This window comes from Micromys minutus (assembly GCF_963924665.1).
Source record: "Micromys minutus genome assembly, chromosome: 16".
In the NCBI taxonomy this organism is placed as follows: Eukaryota; Metazoa; Chordata; class Mammalia; order Rodentia; family Muridae; genus Micromys; species Micromys minutus.
This window is the reverse complement of record NC_137985.1, coordinates 51,220,828-51,240,511: the sequence shown is the minus strand read 5'-3', so window position 1 is coordinate 51,240,511 and position 19,684 is coordinate 51,220,828. Positions and strand designations below refer to the sequence as shown.

The following is a 19,684-nucleotide window of genomic DNA, read 5'->3' as shown; positions in this document are numbered from 1 at the left end:
TGGTTTGGTTTTGTTTGGTTCAGTCAGCAAGGAGACACCCTCCCACACTGATATTACAACAGTCCACCTCAAAAGAAGGGTTTCTGTGAAGTGATGTTTATTCTTGCCTGCTTGTGACTGTTTTCCTAAATTATGCAGGTCAAGCCAGTAACACCATGCAGGTGAGCAGCGCAGGCCATGGCTGAGATTGGGGTCAACCTGGGCAAAGACCTCAGATACAAAAAAAGGACAGCTGAATACAAATCAGACCAGGCAGAGAGTTCAGACCGCCAAAGACAGGGTGATACAACAGGTAGTAACCACTGGAAGGCTCTGAGGAGCTACCAAGTCTTGAAAGCCAAAGATCCCACCAGCATTGGTGGCTAACGGTGTCCCTAAGCATCCTAAGCCAAGAGCTGAAACGTTTGCTGGTACGGACTGATGCTGCTGATAACTGCTGTGTACGTGTGGCTGGGGAGTTCAGTGGCTCCCAAGAACTAGCCACTGGCAACTGTCAGGCCTCCTACCAGCACCCGGATTCTAGCTATGAAATCAGAGGCGGTAGAGGCCAGATGGAGGTGGAGCCATTTACCAGGTCTCCTGCCTAAGGGCCATTACAGGAAATCACAGCCAAGGGGCACAAGCAGGGAGCTGGGAAGGCAGGTCTCTTAGCAACGAGGGTTCGGCTTGTAGACTTCCAGTTAAGATAGCTCATCTCTTCCAGGAAGAGAGAATAAAGAGGGAGGAAGAGAAAAGAAGGGAGAAGGGGGAGAGATGAACTAAAGAAAGGAGAAGAAGGAGAGGAAGAAGAGACACCCCACCCAAGGCAACTCTTATAAAGGAAAACATTCAGTTGGGGCTGGCTTACAGTTCGGAGGTGTAGTCCATTATCGTCATGGCAGAGAGCATGCCATCATGCAGGCAAACATGGCACTGCAGAGGTAGCTGAGAGTTCTACACCTGGATGAGCAGGCCACAAGGAGAGAGACACTGGGCCTGAACTGAGCACTTGAAACACCAAACCCCATGAGCAGGGGTGCACTTTCTCCAGCAAGGCCACGCCTATTCCAACAAGGCCACACCTCCTAATCCCTGTCAAGTAGTGCCACCCCTCCACCCAATGACCAAACACTCAAATACATAAGCCTTTAGGTACTATGCCTATTCAAACCACCACCAACACCTGGTATACAGTGGGTAGTAAACATATGTTACACAAAACAGTACACAGTAGAACATACAGTCATGGCGTTCACCTCTAGTCAGAGCTGCCAGTGAGCAAAAATAAAATAAGAAAAGAAAACTCCTAATGCCAAGCCATGCAGGCACTAGAACGTGGGAGAGGCAGTTGACAAGGGGCCAGTAGGAGTTCCCAGGAATAGCACAGGAGTAAGCAGAAAAGAACCTAGATTTAAAAAACAAACAAGCAAACAAAAAGCTTAAAACCTTTGCTGGAATTACTATTCTTGAAGTAACCATAACTTCAACACTGGCAAACCTATGAGTTGTTCCAATGACTCGTTCTCAATAAAACGAGGCGACTGTGCCCGTTCGTGACAGCCAGTTGAAAGAGCGCATTGACAGCTATGAATGACAAGAGGAATGTGACATTCAGACGGCCCTAAGAATGAAACCCTCCGTCACACACAGTGTCCACTCTGTGCTGAAGGTTAGCCGAGGGAAAACCGTGCCCCCGTCACCTTTATGAAAACTGTCCCCATCAAGCCTGCTTTGTTCGGCTAGCCACCCAACCCTGCTCTGCGGAGAACAGAAGTCAGACTATTCTCATCCTCCACCCGTGGAACCAACCTGAAAAGCGATTTGAATTAAAATCTGGAAACCTTTGTTTTTTCTCCTCCATCTAACCAGGGAATATCACTCTTTACATCAGGGTGTGAGCCCCATTTTTCTACTTTCAGAGTTGAGCCAACGCAGTCCTCAGATGTACCTGACAAGAAGGAATTAGCCACCAATGCTTTAAAACATTTTCTTTTGTAGACCTTACAATTTCCGGTCAGCTACAAGGTAACCATGTGAAATCTCACTGAGGTAAAGTGCTTTGCCCCAGATCTGAGCATTTTAGATGCTGTACTAAGACCCAAAGCAAGATTTTCTGCCATCTTGCCTTCTCTGGTCTTTTCCACTACAGATTGTCTCTGCTCAATAGAGCTAATGTTCAGAGACACTGCTTTGGCCATTTCTAAAATTTTAATTTTATTTAAACAAACAAACAAAAAGACAAAGTAGGGGGCTGGGGAGATGGCTCGGCAGTTAAGAGCACTTGTTGGTCTTGCAGAGGACCTGAGTTAAATTCCCAGCACCACATGGTGGCTCAACATCCCCCATCTCCCAAGTACTCGTGTGGTGCGCGTTCATACACACAAATCTTTAAAAAGGCAGAGTAATAGAATAGTTTATATCAAAGGAAATGTTATTTTTATAAAATACTACTTAAATAAACCAACAGAAAGTGTACTACTGTTAGCTACAGCTATAAACTAGAAAATGAATTTTAATGGTCAAAATATGAGACGTGTTCATCTAATTTCCAGAATCATACGAGCTATTCTGAATATTTCAATAGTTTATGTAGCTGTTCGAAAATGGCATTATATCCTTAAAACTGATTAACTTTAAAAAATTAAAACAACAAACAAGCTTTATACATTTAAAGACATGCACTGAATTTGTTTACATTCCCTAAACAACACACACACACACACACACAGGCACAGGCACATACACTCAAATAAATAAATAAATCTTGAAAACCACAAAAAGCCTAGTTGTGCTATGCACATGTCTAACCCTAGTGCTGGGGAGGGCAGGCAGTTCGCTGACCAAGTCTAGCTGAATCAGTGAGTTCCAAGTTCAGTGAGGGATCCTGAACCAAAACACAAGTGGGCAACCACACAGGGAGACACCCAACATAGATGTCCGGCCCCCACAGGTGCACATACATGAGAATATATAATTGCGCCCTGCAGACACGCACATACAAGTCAGCCCACACACAGGAAAGCATTTCCTTATCACGGAGTGAAGGGTCGGAGCCCGCCTGAGTGTGGTGTTTCTGAGGCTCTGGGCCACAGTCTCCTGGAGATTCCATCTGAAGTCTCACGTCATTCAGCTGCAGGAATGCGCTCTGGAGCATGACATGGGGGTGGGTGGGAGAAAGCAGAGGTAAAAGGCCCAGCAGGAACGGCTCCAAAGTTCACACACAGCCTGAGGCCACCTGCCTGACACACCAACATCCCGTTCTCACGTCCCTGTCAGAAATCATGACTGTCCCCTGCAGAGTCGGGGAGGGGGCACCAGCACCCTTCACCTGTTGGCTGACACATTACCGTGAGCGTGAATGTCCACAGGACGACACAGATCATCCACATCATGTCTTAGCACGACAGACTTTGAAAGGCAGCCCGAGAGAGCAAGTTTCGCTGTCTTCAGACTTACACCACTTTCCGGTTCCCCGTCGATGAGCTACAGCTTCACACAGCACATGACGCTGGAGATACGCAGGGCTCCTAGTCCTTTTTGTCTTCTTAAGATTTGTTTTTGTTTTATGTGTAGGGGTGTTTGGCCTGCCATGTATGTCTGCTCACTACATGTGTACAATGCTGACAAAGGCCAGAAGAGGGAGTGAGATCCTCTGAGACTGAAGTCACAGGCAGTTGTGAGCATCCGTGAGTCCTGGGGAACAAGCGCAGCCCTCTGGAAGAGCAGCCAGTGCTCTGAACTGCTGGGCTGTCTCTCTAACTAAGGCTGTCCTCTCCTCAAGTGGTATTTAAGCCGAAATATGATTCTACAACTTGCCTTCAAATGGCTCATTGAAAAGTAATACATAAACTCTATATATTTTGTATACATGTTCAAATGTAGAGAAAATAAAGCAAGAACCATAAGATGGCTCAACACGGAAAGGCGCTTGGAGCTAAGTCGTTGAAGCCCAGGGAAGAGAGAAAAAACCACCTCCTTCAAGTTGCCTACACACACACACACTCACACACACAACACATATGCACACACACATACACACATATACACACACATTCACATACACACATACATACACACACATACTCACACACACAACACATATGCACACACACATACACACACAACACATGTGCACACACTCACATACACATATGCACACACACTCACACACACGACACATATGCACACACACATACACACATATACACACACATTCACATATACACATATATACACACATACATACTCACACATACACAACACATGTGCTCACACTCACACACACACAACACATATGCACACACATACACACACAACACAAGTGCACACACTCACATACACATATACACACATATTCACATACACACATATATACATACACACATACTCACACATACACATGTGCACACACTCACACACACATATACACACACATTCACATACACACATACACACACACACACACATACACACATACTCACACATACACAACACATATAAATACACACACACCACATATAAACACACACACAGAGAACACACACAATCCAGAATACAGAAGTCGAAGAGAAAATACAGCCAAGCATCTGCTTCTGACTCTTGCAGGCAAACTCGTCCTCATTCGCTGTGCTGGTCTCTTTATTTTCAATCTTTCATCCAACACCTATCTGCTTACTCTGTGCTTAAGGTGATTATCAGTCTACGAAGTTTAGCTGTCTGGGGCATTTTTCCAAACTCCAACAGCACACTGAGCCACTCGCCTGACTACAGATAAGAGTATTTAAACACCCACCTGGACTGCTGATGCGTGGTTACCTGCTAGAGCACAATAACCAAGTAATCACACACGGAGCTTGTGGGACTCTCGGGCTAGGAGTGGGTGGGATTCTGACAACCTGTCAGCTGACAGGCCGTGGGTGCCAGACTCTCCAGAGTCTCCAGCACTGCACGCTCTGGACTCTCCTAGCTCCAGGCTGCACCACTTTAAGCGCTCGGAACTGAGCCAAGCTTGACCCTCTCAGATCTGTTCTCACCAGAGCTCCCAGGAAAACCGCACTGAATGTGGCACTCCCACCTTCTTGTTCACAGGACACAGCAACTCTTATTGTTAAATATATGTATACGTGTATGTATATGCACACATGTGTTTGGATACACGACTGATAGACTGACCCATCTAAGACACTGTGACTTTCTTTCCCCGCCTGCTTGCCACCCATCCTCCTGGATGCTACACTAGGACCCAACGGTGCAGAGCTGCTGATCAAACCGGCTTCCTCTACTTCTCCTGCCTCTGCCTTCGCCTCTCCTCTCAAAGTGGTTGCCCTTTCCTGGGTGGCTTCCATCCACCTCTTTTAAGCTTCAGATTAAGCAGCTCGCTCAGCAGACTGGTGGTTGCCAGGGGGCAGGGGAAGAGGAAGTAGGAAGAGACTGCTTAATGGGTACCTGGTTCCCTTCTGGGGTGAAGACTGTAACTAAGTAGATACCGACATCTGTTGGACTGATAGCATTGCAAACACACCAGGAGTTGGAGAGCAGTTCCAAATAAAGAGACACCCCACCGAGTCCCACTCCCCACGCCTCGGCCCCACCCTGGACCGGGAGCTGGCAGAGCATCGCGCACTTCTTCCGGTCAGTATTTTACACTGTATCACAAATTCCCTGGGCCACTAGCTCACCATCACACACCTGCTGCATTATCCTGACAGAGCTCAACCTACTTGACAAGTATTACTTTCCTGTCATTGGTAAACAGAGACTGCAGATGTGGGTAGATTTTGGAGGTCCAGCCTAAATAGGAGCCTACAAGTGCTTGCATTCCTTAAGACTGAAAAGATGTCTGCATATGCACAAACAGAAACGCAACAGAGCCAAATTGTGGCAGTTGAGGACTGACAATGTCTCTCAGGAGGTGGCCACAGGACAGGTGCAGCCCATAACGCCAAGCACTTGTTACACCTGATCTCACTTTCGGCTCACAACTACTTGGCAAAACATTAGCTTCTCTCTTCCAGACCTAGAAACCAATGTACCTAAGTAGTTTCTCAAAGGTCAGGAAACCGATTACCAAGAGAGGCAAGACTCTGCTGAAGCTGCCTAGGCTTCAGAGCCTGCTTCCGGGGCGGTGGCTTGCTAACGTTGCCCCTTCCCACTGTCCAGGTGCTTCCAGAAGCTATGGACAGACTTCCTTTGGTCCACAGTAGGTCTTTGCTTGGACTGAAAAGTGCCTTTGCTTTTTTTCCTCACTTACTTAATTGTCCATTACCACAATGACTGCTTACATTTTACAGTGGGCTGGTTGGTTGGTTTTGTTTTATTTTAAGTGGTTATAAGCACTTCCTGCTCTTGTAGAGGACCAAGTTCAGTTCCCAGCAGCCACAGTGGCAGCCTGAAATTACTCCAGCTCCGAGGAAGGCATGTAACGCGTCTAGCCTCCACCGCCACCCAAGCTCACCAGCACACACCCATAGACACAGTTATAAATAGTAAAAATTTAAATCTCTTTTTAAAAAAGATCCACCAAAAAGAGAGAAATGACCGAGGAAGAGCTACCTCTCTGTCTGAGAGTGGTGATACCTGCCTGCAGTTCCAGCACTTGGGAAATGGAGGCAGAAGATCAGGAGTTCAGACCAGACTGTACCATAGTTTGAGGCCAGGGTTAGAGAAGACCCAGTCAAAACCCTCCATGAGCCAGAAGCACGTGTTTGCTTACAGCCCCCCTTCAACTCCATAGTGTGCCTGATTTACTAGAACCATCCTCACAAGGTCCTCACTGAAGTTTCACTTCCAAAGCATCCCAACCTCCACTGAGTAGCACCCTGCAGATGAGAGAAACAAGAAATAACCAGATAAAGGAGGCAGGACTATATACTCCCATTGGTTTAGAAAGCATTACTGTATGGGGCTGTGCAGTACAACAGTTAGAGCATCTGCCTGGCGTGTGTGAAGAAGAGAAGGGGGTGGGGAGGGTGAGAGAGGAGGCCTCCCAGGAAGCACAGCGTCTTGGTTTGCTTCTATTGCTGCAGCAAAACCCTATGCCCAGAAGCAGCTTCGGGAAGAAAAGGAATACGTCTGGATTACAGTCCGCCACTGGAGTAAGTCAAGGCGGAACTCAGGCAGGAACCAAGTGACTGGAACCTGGAGACAGGAAATGAGGCAGGAACCGCAGAGGAATATTTACCTTACTGGCTTGTTGCCCAAGGCTCACTCTTGCTTCCTTACACAGTGCAGAGCACCTGTCCAGGAGTGGCACTGCCCACAGTGGGCTGGGGGCTTCCACATCAATTATTAATCAAGAAAACCCCCACAGACTTGCCTAAAGGCCATGTGGAGGGAGGTGTTTCTCAGTTCAGCTTTCCTGTCTCAGATCCTTTCAGCTTGGGTCAGCCTGACAGTCACTAAGCTGTGTGCACAGAGAAGAGGATTCTCTACTGGTTTCCCTAGTAGAGTCTGGTGCCACCCACACTCACAGGCATCTTCCTCCCTCAGACACTCACAGGTGTCTTCTTCCCTCAGACACTCACAGGCGTCTTCCTCCCTTAGACACTCACAGGCATCTTCCTCCCTCAGACACTCACAGGCGTCTTCCTCCCTCAGACACTCACAGGCGTCTTCCTCCCTCAGACACTCACAGGCATCTTCCTCCCTCAGACACTCACAGGCGTCTTCCTCCCTCAGACACTCACAGGTGTCTTCCTCCCTCAGACACTCACAGGTGTCTTCCTCCCTCAGTCCCTCAGAAATGCCTCCACCAGGGTACCAGAGGTATCTTCATCAATCTCCTGTGTGATTCCAACCCAGTCAAATTGACAAGGAGGGCAAGAAGAAAGGGGAGAGGGAGGGGGAGGATCACTGCGTGCACATGAAAGGGAAAGCCTGATTAGGCAGGAAACGTCACTTAACAACTGATCAATACAATCAACACTAAATATGTCATCTCAAAAACATTATATGCCTTTCTGAGTGTACACACACACACATATCCATACACAAACACACACATATCCATACTCAAACACACACACACACACACACACACACACACACACACACCAAGATGCACATAACATCTCAGACAGAAAGCCAGGCAATTTTAGTTTCATTACATCCTCATGATTTACATCTTAAATATCATTTGCTGAGATGGGGGTTGGTGGGATTCTATGCTGGTAAACACACACATGTACACAAAGGACAGACAGCAGAGTGAAAGTATGACATCAGACACTGCAGAATCAGAGGTGGCAGCTCTAACTGAACACACCAGAGACATGTGTACCCATGAGTTACACACCAGAGACCTGTATACCCATGAGTTACACACCAGAGACCTGTATACCCACAAGTTACCACAAGTTACACACCAGAGACATGTATACCCACGAGTTACACACCAGAGACATGTGTACCCATGAGTTACACACCAGAGACATGTGTACCCACGAGTTACACACTAGAGGCATGTATAACCATGAGTTGTACTCTCTGTGAAAATAAAACAGCCAAGTCTTAATGTAATTAACAACTGTCACAAAATTAAACACCTAAAACAGAAACTCTCAGAAACAGGAGACAGAGGCCCAGCCCCTCCCTCTTAAGGCAGCAGAAACAAGGATGTGGCGCTCATACAGGTGACTTGAAGGAGACCTCAGAGGAAGAAACCAAGGAGCCCAAACAAGTAATCACTAAACATCAAGGAGCCAGAGACAAGGGGACACGTTCGTACATCCCATTAACAGAATCCATTTAAAGCAATTCTTCTATCAAATTGGCAGAGCCCCTTAGCTTCTCTGTCAGCAAAAGGTACTGGGATGCGACTTTGCACACACTGAGAAAGACGAGCCGGTTTGAGAGCTCCTGCACAAAGCCCTTCCTTGCCCTCAAACAACTCCTCTCAAGGTACAAATCCCCAGATTTAAATTTTTGTTCTGCCTTTTTTGAAATAAGTCTCTCTATGGAGCTATGTCTACATAGAGCTGTTTACCAGGCTGGCCCGAGACTCATAGAGATCCACCTGCTTCTGTCTTCAAGTGCTGGGATTAAAGGCCTGCATCACCACGTCCAGCGTTAAATTTTAAATTACATCCCTTTAGAATGGTCAGTATCCTGAGTTTCTGAGCCAGGTTACCAAACTTGCTGTTAGCTACTAGCGATAAACCACAGGCAGGTAAATTATCTAACTTCATCTGAAATGAAGGCAACAGGGCCATTTGTCACAATAGCTGTGAGAAGAGAATAAACATGGGTCACTCAAACACAGGCCACACACTCAGAAAGTATCAGTTATAGGTACTGTCGCTAAGTCATGGGTACTGTACTAAGTAATATCTGTGCAAACAATCCGTGAGCAATCAGGGTGTTCTTTGTAGCTGCTCAAATCATTTCAAGTTACTAATAGCTTTTTAAGAACATTTTCTCATATGTAGCGGCTTTGTGTGTGTGTGTGTGTGTGTGTGTGTGTGTGTGTGTGTGTGCATGCGCACATGCCCACGTGTGCTTGGGTGTGCATGCTACAGCTCGTATGTGAAAGTCAGGAGACAACCTGAAGGGCTTGGACCCCTCCTTATACTGTGTGCATGTGAGAGATGAACTCAGGTCGTCAAGCTCAGGGACAAGAACTTTCACCCCTTTAGTATTTTGCCAGCCCATGGACAGCTTCCAAGTACAAAGTTTATTTGAATAAAATATGATTCAGAAATCATTACTGTTATCAAAGGGATCATATACTAATTGGATAGCTTAAAGCGGGTTCGGCATCTCTCAAAGAGACAGAGCCACCGTTAATGGTACTGTGAATGGACTCCCATCCGGCTGTTTATCCTCAACTACATTTTGTTTTCTACAGTAAATATGCATCATCTTATGGGAACGAAAGCCTGTCTCCCAGGCAGAAGCTTTCTGATGCTGAGGGTAGAATCTAGGACCTCACACGGCTCAATCAGGGCTCTACCAGAGAATGCCATTAGCAGCCATGAAAGGGTTTAAAATGACAGGCAGTCTTTTATCCCAACAGGCCTACTCCTAAACTTCCTTTCTCTGAACGGTCTATGCTGTGTCCAACTGTATACACACATCTCGTCACCTCTTATCACAGGCCACTTTGCCAGGGCCGTGGCTGGCACTAACACATCACTGGAGCACCCTGTTGAAGATGTCACCATCTGAAGATGTCTCCTTAGAAGTATCAACAAGGGCTAGAGAGGTGGCTCAGGGGTTAGAGCACTGACTGCTCTTCCAGAGGTCCTGAGTTCAAATCCCAGCAACCACATGGTGGCTCACAACCATCTGTGATAAGATCTGATGCCCTCTTCTGGTGTGTCTGAAAACAGCTACAGTGTGCTCGTATAAATAAAAATTAATTTAAAAAATTTTTTTAAACTATCAACAAAACCACCCAATTTATTTGCAGTGGTTGGTTTTTGGGGGCTTGGTTCACTTTTTGTTCGTTTGGATGAAAGGAATGCACACACACATTGTCTAACTACGGAGCAGCTATGTAGAACTTTCGTTGTGTCGCCATTTAGGGGAAAGGGCGAGGCAGGAGTCAACCATCCCCACTCCTGCTTCTGATTTCAGAGTCATTTCTGAAATGAGTCCTCTGTTTGGGGGGCAAGTTCCCTAAAGAAGTCATTTGGGCCGATCTCCATGACTGTTCATGACTGGGAACTTGAACCCTTAGGTGCTGCGTAAAGACAGTAAAGGATCCCAGTCATGGGACGGTCAGACAGTGCTGCAATGCTGTATCTAGTCCTCTCTCGCTGCTCACCCTCTGTCTGAGGAGAGAGGAGGAGATGGAGCTGTTATTTCTCTACTGTAACCATTTCTGAGAATAAAAGTTCCATGGCCCTACCAAGATTTCTCCAAATAATGGTTTAAAATTTTTAACTGAGGTGTTTTTTTTTTTTTAAAGAAAAAACTCTTCTCCTAATGTCCCATGGTAGCTTTCTGCCACCCCCCTGCCTCCCGGATTTGCAAATGCTAATAGTTGTTTCGTCTACATTCTAACACCAAAGCTGCTTTCCAACTCTGCTCACCTTCAATGGGCTGTTTAACTACAGGTACGCACACACACACACGCACAGTACCTGTTCTGCCTCCAATCTTTCCTCTGAGTTCACCTTACACACTTGTACACCTACAGCAATTTATACAGAAGTATTGAGCATAAACGGTATGTGAGAGTGTGTGCAGGTATCTGGATGTCTGTGCACACATTGTGAAAAGCAGAAAGCCTCAGTTGACCTTCCTCTGTGGCCCCTCACCTAGTTCCTTGAAACAGGTTCTCATTGGTCTGGGACTCCCGCGCTAAGCAGGCTGTGCTGGCTGGTCAGCTAGCCCCGGAGATCCCCTAGACTCTGCCTCCCCAGTGTTAGGATTACAGTCGTGCACCATGACACCTGGGTTTGGAGATCAAACTCAAGTCCTTACCCTTTCCTAGCTCCTTACTGTCCAGCCTCAGCTCCTGACCTGTACAGATCTGTCACGGTTCCGATACCATCTACTGTTAGGGTTTTATGTCTAACTCTCTTCAAATTATTGAAAGCTGTGACTAGATTTTTATTGTAGAAACTTTATAGTAAGTAAAACCTGAGGACATGACCTCTCTAAGGTATGAACAAGGAGACACTTTAGTGTGGATATGAGGTGTTGTGGTAAATATTAAAAATTGGTTAACCTTTTATCCTGCACTTTGCCAACTCCCGAGGGGGCTATATGGCACTTTGGGGATCTCTATCTTAGCACTCCAGGCCACGTCTAAGAATTCAGGTGCGATTCACTCCACCTGCTTCTGTCCCGGGTGGCCTACCACCTCCCCAGCTGTTGCATTCACACACAGCCCAGTACAAACATGACTTATATCCATTAACTTATCAAAGAGGTTTATATGTTAAATTCTCAATCCACAAACCCTCTACACAATAAGCTTACAACCAGGGGACAAAGCTACAAACTGCCCATCCAGAAAAGATAAATTAGGCCCATGAAAACCCTTAGAAATAATCGTAACAACCTCATCACCCCAGGGCATTCTGAAGTAACCCCCAGTCTTTCTATCATTGCGTCTGTCAGTGTTCTCCTAGAACTTCTCCAAGAGGCATCCTTTATGACAATGTCCCATCGCCATCGCTGTCACACTGGAACCTGTTGAATAGAATTCCATATCAAGTTTATAACTGCTGGTTCTGTTTCCACAACTGTCTGGGAAGCATGTGTATTTTACAGCTATTTGTTCCAGGGTTCAACATGTCCACCATTCCATCGGTTAATGGCTTCTAAACCCTTCATTACTTGGGATCTCTAGGTTTCTCCTCCATCTTGTCCTCTTCTTGTAAAGAAACTGGTTCATCTAAGAGTTTCCCATAGCCAGAATCTTGGTGGCAACTTCCCATGTTCCTCTATCCTCTGTATTTCTAAAATCATTGGTTATGAATGTGAAGGGCTTTTGTGTTCGGATGTGGCTCTCCTCATAAGAGCTCTGACTTGGGAATGACCATGAATAAATTATGTCTGTTTGTCTTTCTGTATTGAGACATTGGTAACCTCTAATGGCCGCTCTGTCCAGACTCTAAATCTATTATTAACTCACTCAGAACTGTAAAACTGTAGGTGTGAGCCACACTGCCTCTCCCTCATTCATTAGCTAGAAGGAATATTGGATACACTAGTTCAGCCCTTCCTCTTCTGCTGAGATTTTATCTTCTATGCTGAGATACTACAGCTCACACAGAGGAAAAACCAGAAACTGCTCATTTCTTTCTCCAGCTTAAAAGAGCAACTGTGTCCTAGCATCTTCCAAAGGTGACAAATGGTGTAAATCATTATTAGATCTCAGTCCAATGAAGTTATCTTTATTGATGCTTAAAAAGCCCCATCCTGGCGGAGGAGCGGAGGCTCCTCACTTTATGGTTCCGAAGTCCAGTCTTTGATAACATTCTTCCATTCCAATCTAAAAAGTGATTCTAGGCTTTGCTTTCTCTGCCCCTGCTTGGAATCACCTAGTTTTCCAAAGAGGGTATGATTATTAACCCATTTTTAGCCCAATTTATGTTTTCATAGTTTCAAAACAAGGTAAGGTAGCTGTGAGGCTGGAGAGATGACTCGGGTGGTTAAGTTCGTGCCTTCCAAGCCTGAAAACCTGAATTTAATTTCCAAATCTGTACAGAAGGCCAGGTAGCATGTGCTAGCAGCCCAGTCCTGGGAAAGTGGAGACAGGAGAATTTCTGGGACTTGTTGGCTAGCAGAGCTACCTTCATTGACGGGCTTCAGTCTATAAGAGTCCTGGTCTCAAATGTGGACTCCTAAAGAAGACATCTGAGGTTGTCCTCTGCCCTCCACATGCGTGAGCACACACCTCACACAGGCAACCCCACACATGTGAATAGAGATGCATGCATAGATTTCAAAAATAAGGTAAATAAGGTGAGTTTCAGATGGCTTTGAACGCGTATGTATGATGCATAATAAGGTAATTAAAATTTTAAACTATCATTCAAGTCTGTGGGGAAAAAGACACAAAGTAGGAAGGAAAACGTTGAGAAGATATTGAAGGGAAGAGTGTATACATATATGTGTATGTGTGTATATATGTATACACACATATATATGCATATACATACACACACTCACACACACACACACACACACACACACACACATGATCTTGATAAACTGGGAAGAATGGCTAAGAGTACTTGCTGGTCTTACAGGAAATGTAAGTTTGGTTCCCAACATTTATGTCAGGTGGTTCACACAACTATCAGCAACTCCAGCTTCATGGGATCTGACACCCTCTCCTGGCTTCTGAGAGCACTCACACTCACATGAGCAACACACATGAGATTCAAAATAAATCTTAAAAATTAAAAGAGAAAAAGAGCTTGGACACCCTGTGGGGAGGCTCAGATGTGCATCTCTTCCCAGGTGAGCCTCGCTTATAAAAAGAGAACTATGTGTGTGCACGCATGCACATGTGTGTCCCCAGCGGCACATGAAAGCCACTCCTGTGGAGTGACAGTCCCCCTTGTTCTGAGTCTTTTGTCTCTCAGTGACGAAGAAGTCTGCCAGCATGGCCAGGCAGCACTGCCCAGGCATCTGCCGCATCTGCCTCCCAGAACTGAATCGGGGTTATAAGCACATGTCACACCAGTTTCTGTCACCTGGGTTCTGCGGCTCAACTGAACCATCCCCATAACCTCAAAAGAAGAGACTCTTGGTTTGCAGCCTCCCTTCCAGAAATACCACAGGCTAGCAATGAGAAGTTGTCTAAACAAAGCATTAATTAAGGTAAACGTTTTTAATTAAAGGGTGGGTTCTTCAATGGCAATGAGTAAACTGTGCTTTAAGCGTAACTATCTGTCATCTTAATTATTCACATTATCCCAAAGTCACTGCAGCATTAACATTAGCATCCAATCAACGACACTCAAATGCCAGGGCCCAATGCACAAAGCCTTCATTCTCACAACCACAACTAAAACCAGCACCTACTTAAACCTGTAGGCTTTCTAAATTCAGAGCTAATATCCCTGATGAGGAAAGGGAAAAAGGTATGGTTTGGGTTTTCTACTTCTTGTTGTTGTTTGGCTGGTTTTTGTTTGATTTCTCAGTGGCTCTATTTGTAACTTTAATCCACTAGAAACACTGGGGTGATCAGGTACTGACTGAGACTGGCAAGAACCCTCAGAAGAGACATAGTTGACTTATAAAAATCCACAGTTCTAAGTAACAACAGCCCAGAGAAGAAAAGAGACAAAAATAAGAAAACAGCAAAATGAGGTTTCCGGTCAAGAACTTAATAAACTGGACTGCAGCTCATCGGTTAAGAGCACCCGATGCTCTTACAAAGGATCCAACTTGGGAATCTCAGCCCCTGTGGATATTCTGGCCTCTACAGACACTACACCCACAAGCACACACACCACACCACACCACACCACACCACACCACACACACACACACACACACACACACACACACACACACACACACACACGATTCACACACATAAGTAATGTTTTAAAGAGCTTAATAAATTACAGGTGAGGTTTGAAGGAGACAGCCCCAGCTGAAGCAGGGAAAGTTGGCAGCACCTCTGCTCCATCTAAAATGCAGTCCCTTAAATTTATGGCTCAAACGTCCTGATTGGAACTCCATGAGAATGAGCGAGCCTCCTAGTACTGCACATCGCAAAACTGATACAGGCCTGATGTGGTCCGCCCGCCATTTAATGACCCCACTGGGAATCGGAAGCTCCAATTTATTCATTAAGAAAAAATGTGCAGTTCCAGGGGCTCTGACGCCCGCACACAGACACATATGCAGGCAAAACGCCAATGCATGTAATATAAAAGTAAACGAATCACTTGAGAGAGAGAGAGAGAGAGAAAGAGAGAGAGAGAGAGAGAAGTACAATGGCTCACACCTGTTAATCCAACATCTGGGAGGCTGAAGCAGGGGGACTGCCATGAATCTGAGGCAAGCCTAGACTATACAGCGCGTTAGTCCCAGGCCAGCCTGGGATGTCGAGTGAGACCTCGTCTCAGAACAAATATAACACAGAGATTTCCAAGTCTGTAGTCAACTGATGTGACTGCTTCCAAATCTGAGCAGTAAGACAATCAACCTTCAACTATCTACTGCCTATGTACCGCCGTGAAGCACACTTACTTCTTACACGTGTATAAACACATCTAGTCACTGAACTCCAGCGCCTGGGCATTGCTCTAACTCGACTGCTGTGGAGAATATGTAAACCCGCTTCTCATACACGTGGCTGTGGCTTGGCAGGGAGTGACACTGTGTACCGCACACCATCATCCGGGCTTCACACATCCACGCTCTCAGCCTGTTGCTCAGCTGCTTACGCTGAGCTATCAGCAGAGACAGCCACGGTAAAAACATAGAGTTGTTCCGAGTAAATGATGATCATTTCCAGGAATGTTAAATGGATGTTTTAAAACTCACATTAAGAGATTCAGGATTTGGAAGGGGGTGAGGGAAGGAAAGAAAAACCAAGCTGTAAACGCTCTTAAATTACAAGGGATAAATGTTTAAAAATAGGACTGAGCCAAGCCAGGCAGGGTGGCTCACAGCTCTAATCCCAGTGGGGAAACAGAGGCAGGTGGGTCTGTTAAGACAGCCTGGTCTACATAGTGTGTTCCAGGGTAGCCAGGGCTACATAGAGAGATCCTGCCTAAATAAATAAGTGTAATGAAACTAAGAAAGAAGAAGCACACTAAAAGAAATTTGGAAGGACTGTGTTCAATATTGCCACATAAGAAGACCAATATGTAACATAAAATCATAAAATCAAAGGTTAAATTGTATCAAAACAACCACTTTCAGCATAAGGAATGCTATGACCATACAGAATAACAACAAATAGCTAAGAATTAATCTTATGTCTTAGGAAAGGCCTCCGTTTCCTGAGTGTAAAGTGCATACACAAGTCAACAATGCACAGAAAGGTAAAAAAGGAAGCAGGAGGTTGAGAACGCCAGAAGAGGATGGTTTCACTCCCCAGGGAAATAAACACACATCCAAAGCATCTTGAGGTTCTGTGAGACAACGTAGTGAGTAAAAGGGCTAGCCACCAAACTTGACCTGAGTTTGAGCCCCAGTATCCACATGGCAAGAGAGACTCCTGCTAGCTGGCTGTCCTTTGACCACTTACATTGTGACACACATGTGCCCATACACAAGCAAACACACACAATAAATAGATTATGATTTTTAAAAAACTAAAGTACCAGGACACACTGTATCTTACCTATCAGACACATGTGCCGCCGTTGAGGAGGAGGGGATCTGCTGGGATGTGCTTCCTGGAAGGGCACGAAGGCAGATAACCCCAGTGGCCTCCGAGGAAGGTGGGGCTGAAGGACAGAGATGGGAGACTGACAGTCTGACAGACCATTGGAAATACTTTTGTTCCTGACAGACATTAATCCTGTGCTGGATTTACTCAAAAAGGTGGAAGGGTGAAAAGAGAGATGAAAAGAGGGGTCTGGTCAGAAACACACACACTCACACACACACTCACACACACTCACACACACACTCACACACACACTCACACACACACTCACACACACACAGGACCAAACCAGAGATTCTGGGCAGTGTAGGCTGTAAAGCTTAGGGTCTGTTCCTCCTGTTCACCCACATCATCTTGTTGATGTTTGGCTGGTTTATCTAGCTCTTTTTAATTCAAAAATCCCTACAAAATACATTCTGCACCTTAACACGCTGAGAAGTGTGTGTTGCTTCAGAGAGAACAGTTTTTGCACCACGCATTTAACTGTTATGGTGTTATTTTAAGAAATGGCATAATGTTCAGTTTAGTGCATGCTGGTGACAAACCCAAGAGAGACTCGTGTGTCAAACCAACGTGCATACTGAAAACAACAGCAGCTACAACCTCGGGGCTTCCTCCAAGTGGGAACATAAATCCTTGGTGCAAACCAACCAGGGGAAATGCAGCTGCAAATCTGGAGAAAGACAGGTCTTCTGCTAGGAACCGAGGAAGAAGCTGATCTGTAACCATGGATTCCCCCCCACACACACACACACATACATATTTTTTGATAATTTTTTTAAGCCAAGCAAAAAATTTTTTTGTATGTGACTTTACAAAACTTCCTCGGGCGTGGTCAAACATCAAAGAGAAAGCCTGCTGTCAGAATCTACTATCATCTCTTCCTCTGCCCTGAGCTCTCCCACCTGGATTGTTTGCTTGTTTTTGAGTCAGTTTTCAAATAGCCCAGGCTGAACTCCAACTCCCTACATAGTCCAGGCTGGCCCTGAATTTGTGATCCTCCGACCTCTGCCACCCAAATGCTCGAATTACAGACAAGCATCACCACACCCAGACTCCAGACTTCCTACTTTCTTTTAAAAGTCTAGTTTCTCCAGTGTCCTTGAAGGCCAAGTAAACTATTAAAGGTAATCCTTTAGAAAGACACTGATTTGAATTAGTTCAAAACCGGGCGCAAATATATTTGTATTCTCATATAAAGCATATAACCCCTAGCTGAAATAAATCTGTATAAAGTTATAAAAGTTCATTTTAATTACGAACATCGGGCAATTTGCACATCCCATTTCCTCTGTGTTTGACTCTGGAAGACGTTTAAAATAGAACTTCCTTAATAACAGAATTTTGATGAGACGGCCATTCTAACCTGCCAAATTATCCAAGTCCCAACATCTGCAGTCGGGATGTTTCCCAAGACCTCTGTTCTCTCTGCCAACTTAGAGAGAAGCCTTACGATTCCACTCGGCCCGCACACCGAGGCCAGGCTTCAGCTCCGCACCCACCCGCCCCACAGGTGGGATTGACTCTGCCAACAGGACAATCACCTTCCCGACTTCGCCATCTCCAGGGTCAAACACAAGCGGGGCTTTGTCTGCATTCCGAGAGATCCCTCATCTCGCCCAGCCTGGCCGAGAACCAGACTTCCCCAGTGACAGTCTCAGCGGAGGACACACAGCGTCTCTCCCAACGCTGGCACGGCTGGAAGCCGCGGAGTCCGCACAGGCGGCACAGACGGCACCGGGTGAAAGACCGGAGCTGGCTGTCCCCGGTGTCGCGGGCGCCGAGCGCGACGGGAGAAGCGAAGAACAGGATGGTAGCACGGGAAGATAGAGAGGGGGTCCCCCCGGAGGAAAGGGGTGGGAATAGGGTACTCCGTAAAGGCCAAAGTGAGAAGGAAACGCGGGACTTCTCCGAGAAGCTCAGATCTGCGGTGAGGGGCGCAAGAGAGAGGGGTCCCGAGGTCCCCGCCTCAGGAGCTGCTCACCGTGCTGGCCACCGCGGTGGGCGATGAGGGTGACGTGGGGCCGGGCGCGTCCTGCTTCCACAGCCGGGATTTGAGGCTCTTCATGGCCACGGCTCTCAGGGGTCCGTGTCCCCACCAGGTTACGGGCTGCGAGGGCGAGAGCCGGAGCTGCTGACGCCCGGGAGCGCGCCGGGCCCGCCCCACCTGCCACCTGGGGCCCCCGGGGCCTCGCTCAACCCGGTCCCTCCGGCAGCCAATCGGGCACGTCGCCTGGCTGGGGTGGGGTTGGTCCTAACCAATCGGAAATCGGGAAGGGGGCGGGACTTCCCTTTTAAACTTCATAACACCCTTCCTCTCTCCCCTCTGGAGGAAAAGTTGGGGAACTTCAGCTGTGCAACGTGTAGTGAGTTGTGCTATTCAGTGAATGGAGGCACAGCGCCGGCTCCTGGCCTGTGTTTCTTGCACACTTGGGTGGTCTAAAGTTAGAGAGATCCAGCCTAGACCGGTTCTTATCTCTGCAGGCTCCCCTCTTCTTCCCATTCGCAATCCCTTTACAGGCTAAAATTATCTTCCACCTCCTATCTGGTCCTGGCTTACCTACGAACAAACCAGCTTGCAGGAGCAGCCTCCAATCCATGATCCTCATAAGAGCCCCGACCCAGAACCACAAGTCTCACCGCCACACACGGGATTCTCTGGGGCCCACAAGCCTGTAAGAAAAGAGAGCTGCTTTTTCTGATGGACAGTTAACAGGCTAGGGGTCAGTGTACGCACTGCTGCTGGAGAGACAGCTTAGCAGTGGAGCACTGGCTGTTCTTGTGGAGGACAGGGATTCTCGGGACCCACATGGCAGCTCACAAATGTGTTTAACCTCAGTCCCAGGGAGGCGATGCTCCCTTCTGGCCTCCGTGGCTAAGTGTTAGTGT

The 19,684-nt window shown here is 46.6% G+C and overlaps 1 protein-coding gene across 1 annotated transcript in view; it reads right to left on the bottom strand.

Moving 5' to 3' along the window:
• UACA (uveal autoantigen with coiled-coil domains and ankyrin repeats) overlaps window positions 1-18,975 on the bottom strand; it is an 84,670-nt gene extending 65,695 nt beyond the window's left edge. Inside the window, exon 1 of the mRNA XM_080930281.1 lies at window positions 18,780-18,975. Coding sequence (XP_080786407.1) covers window positions 18,780-18,863 — 84 coding nt within the window. The 5' untranslated portion in view covers window positions 18,864-18,975. The remainder of the gene's footprint in view (window positions 1-18,779) is intronic.
• Between the last annotated feature and the right edge of the window lie 709 nt (window positions 18,976-19,684).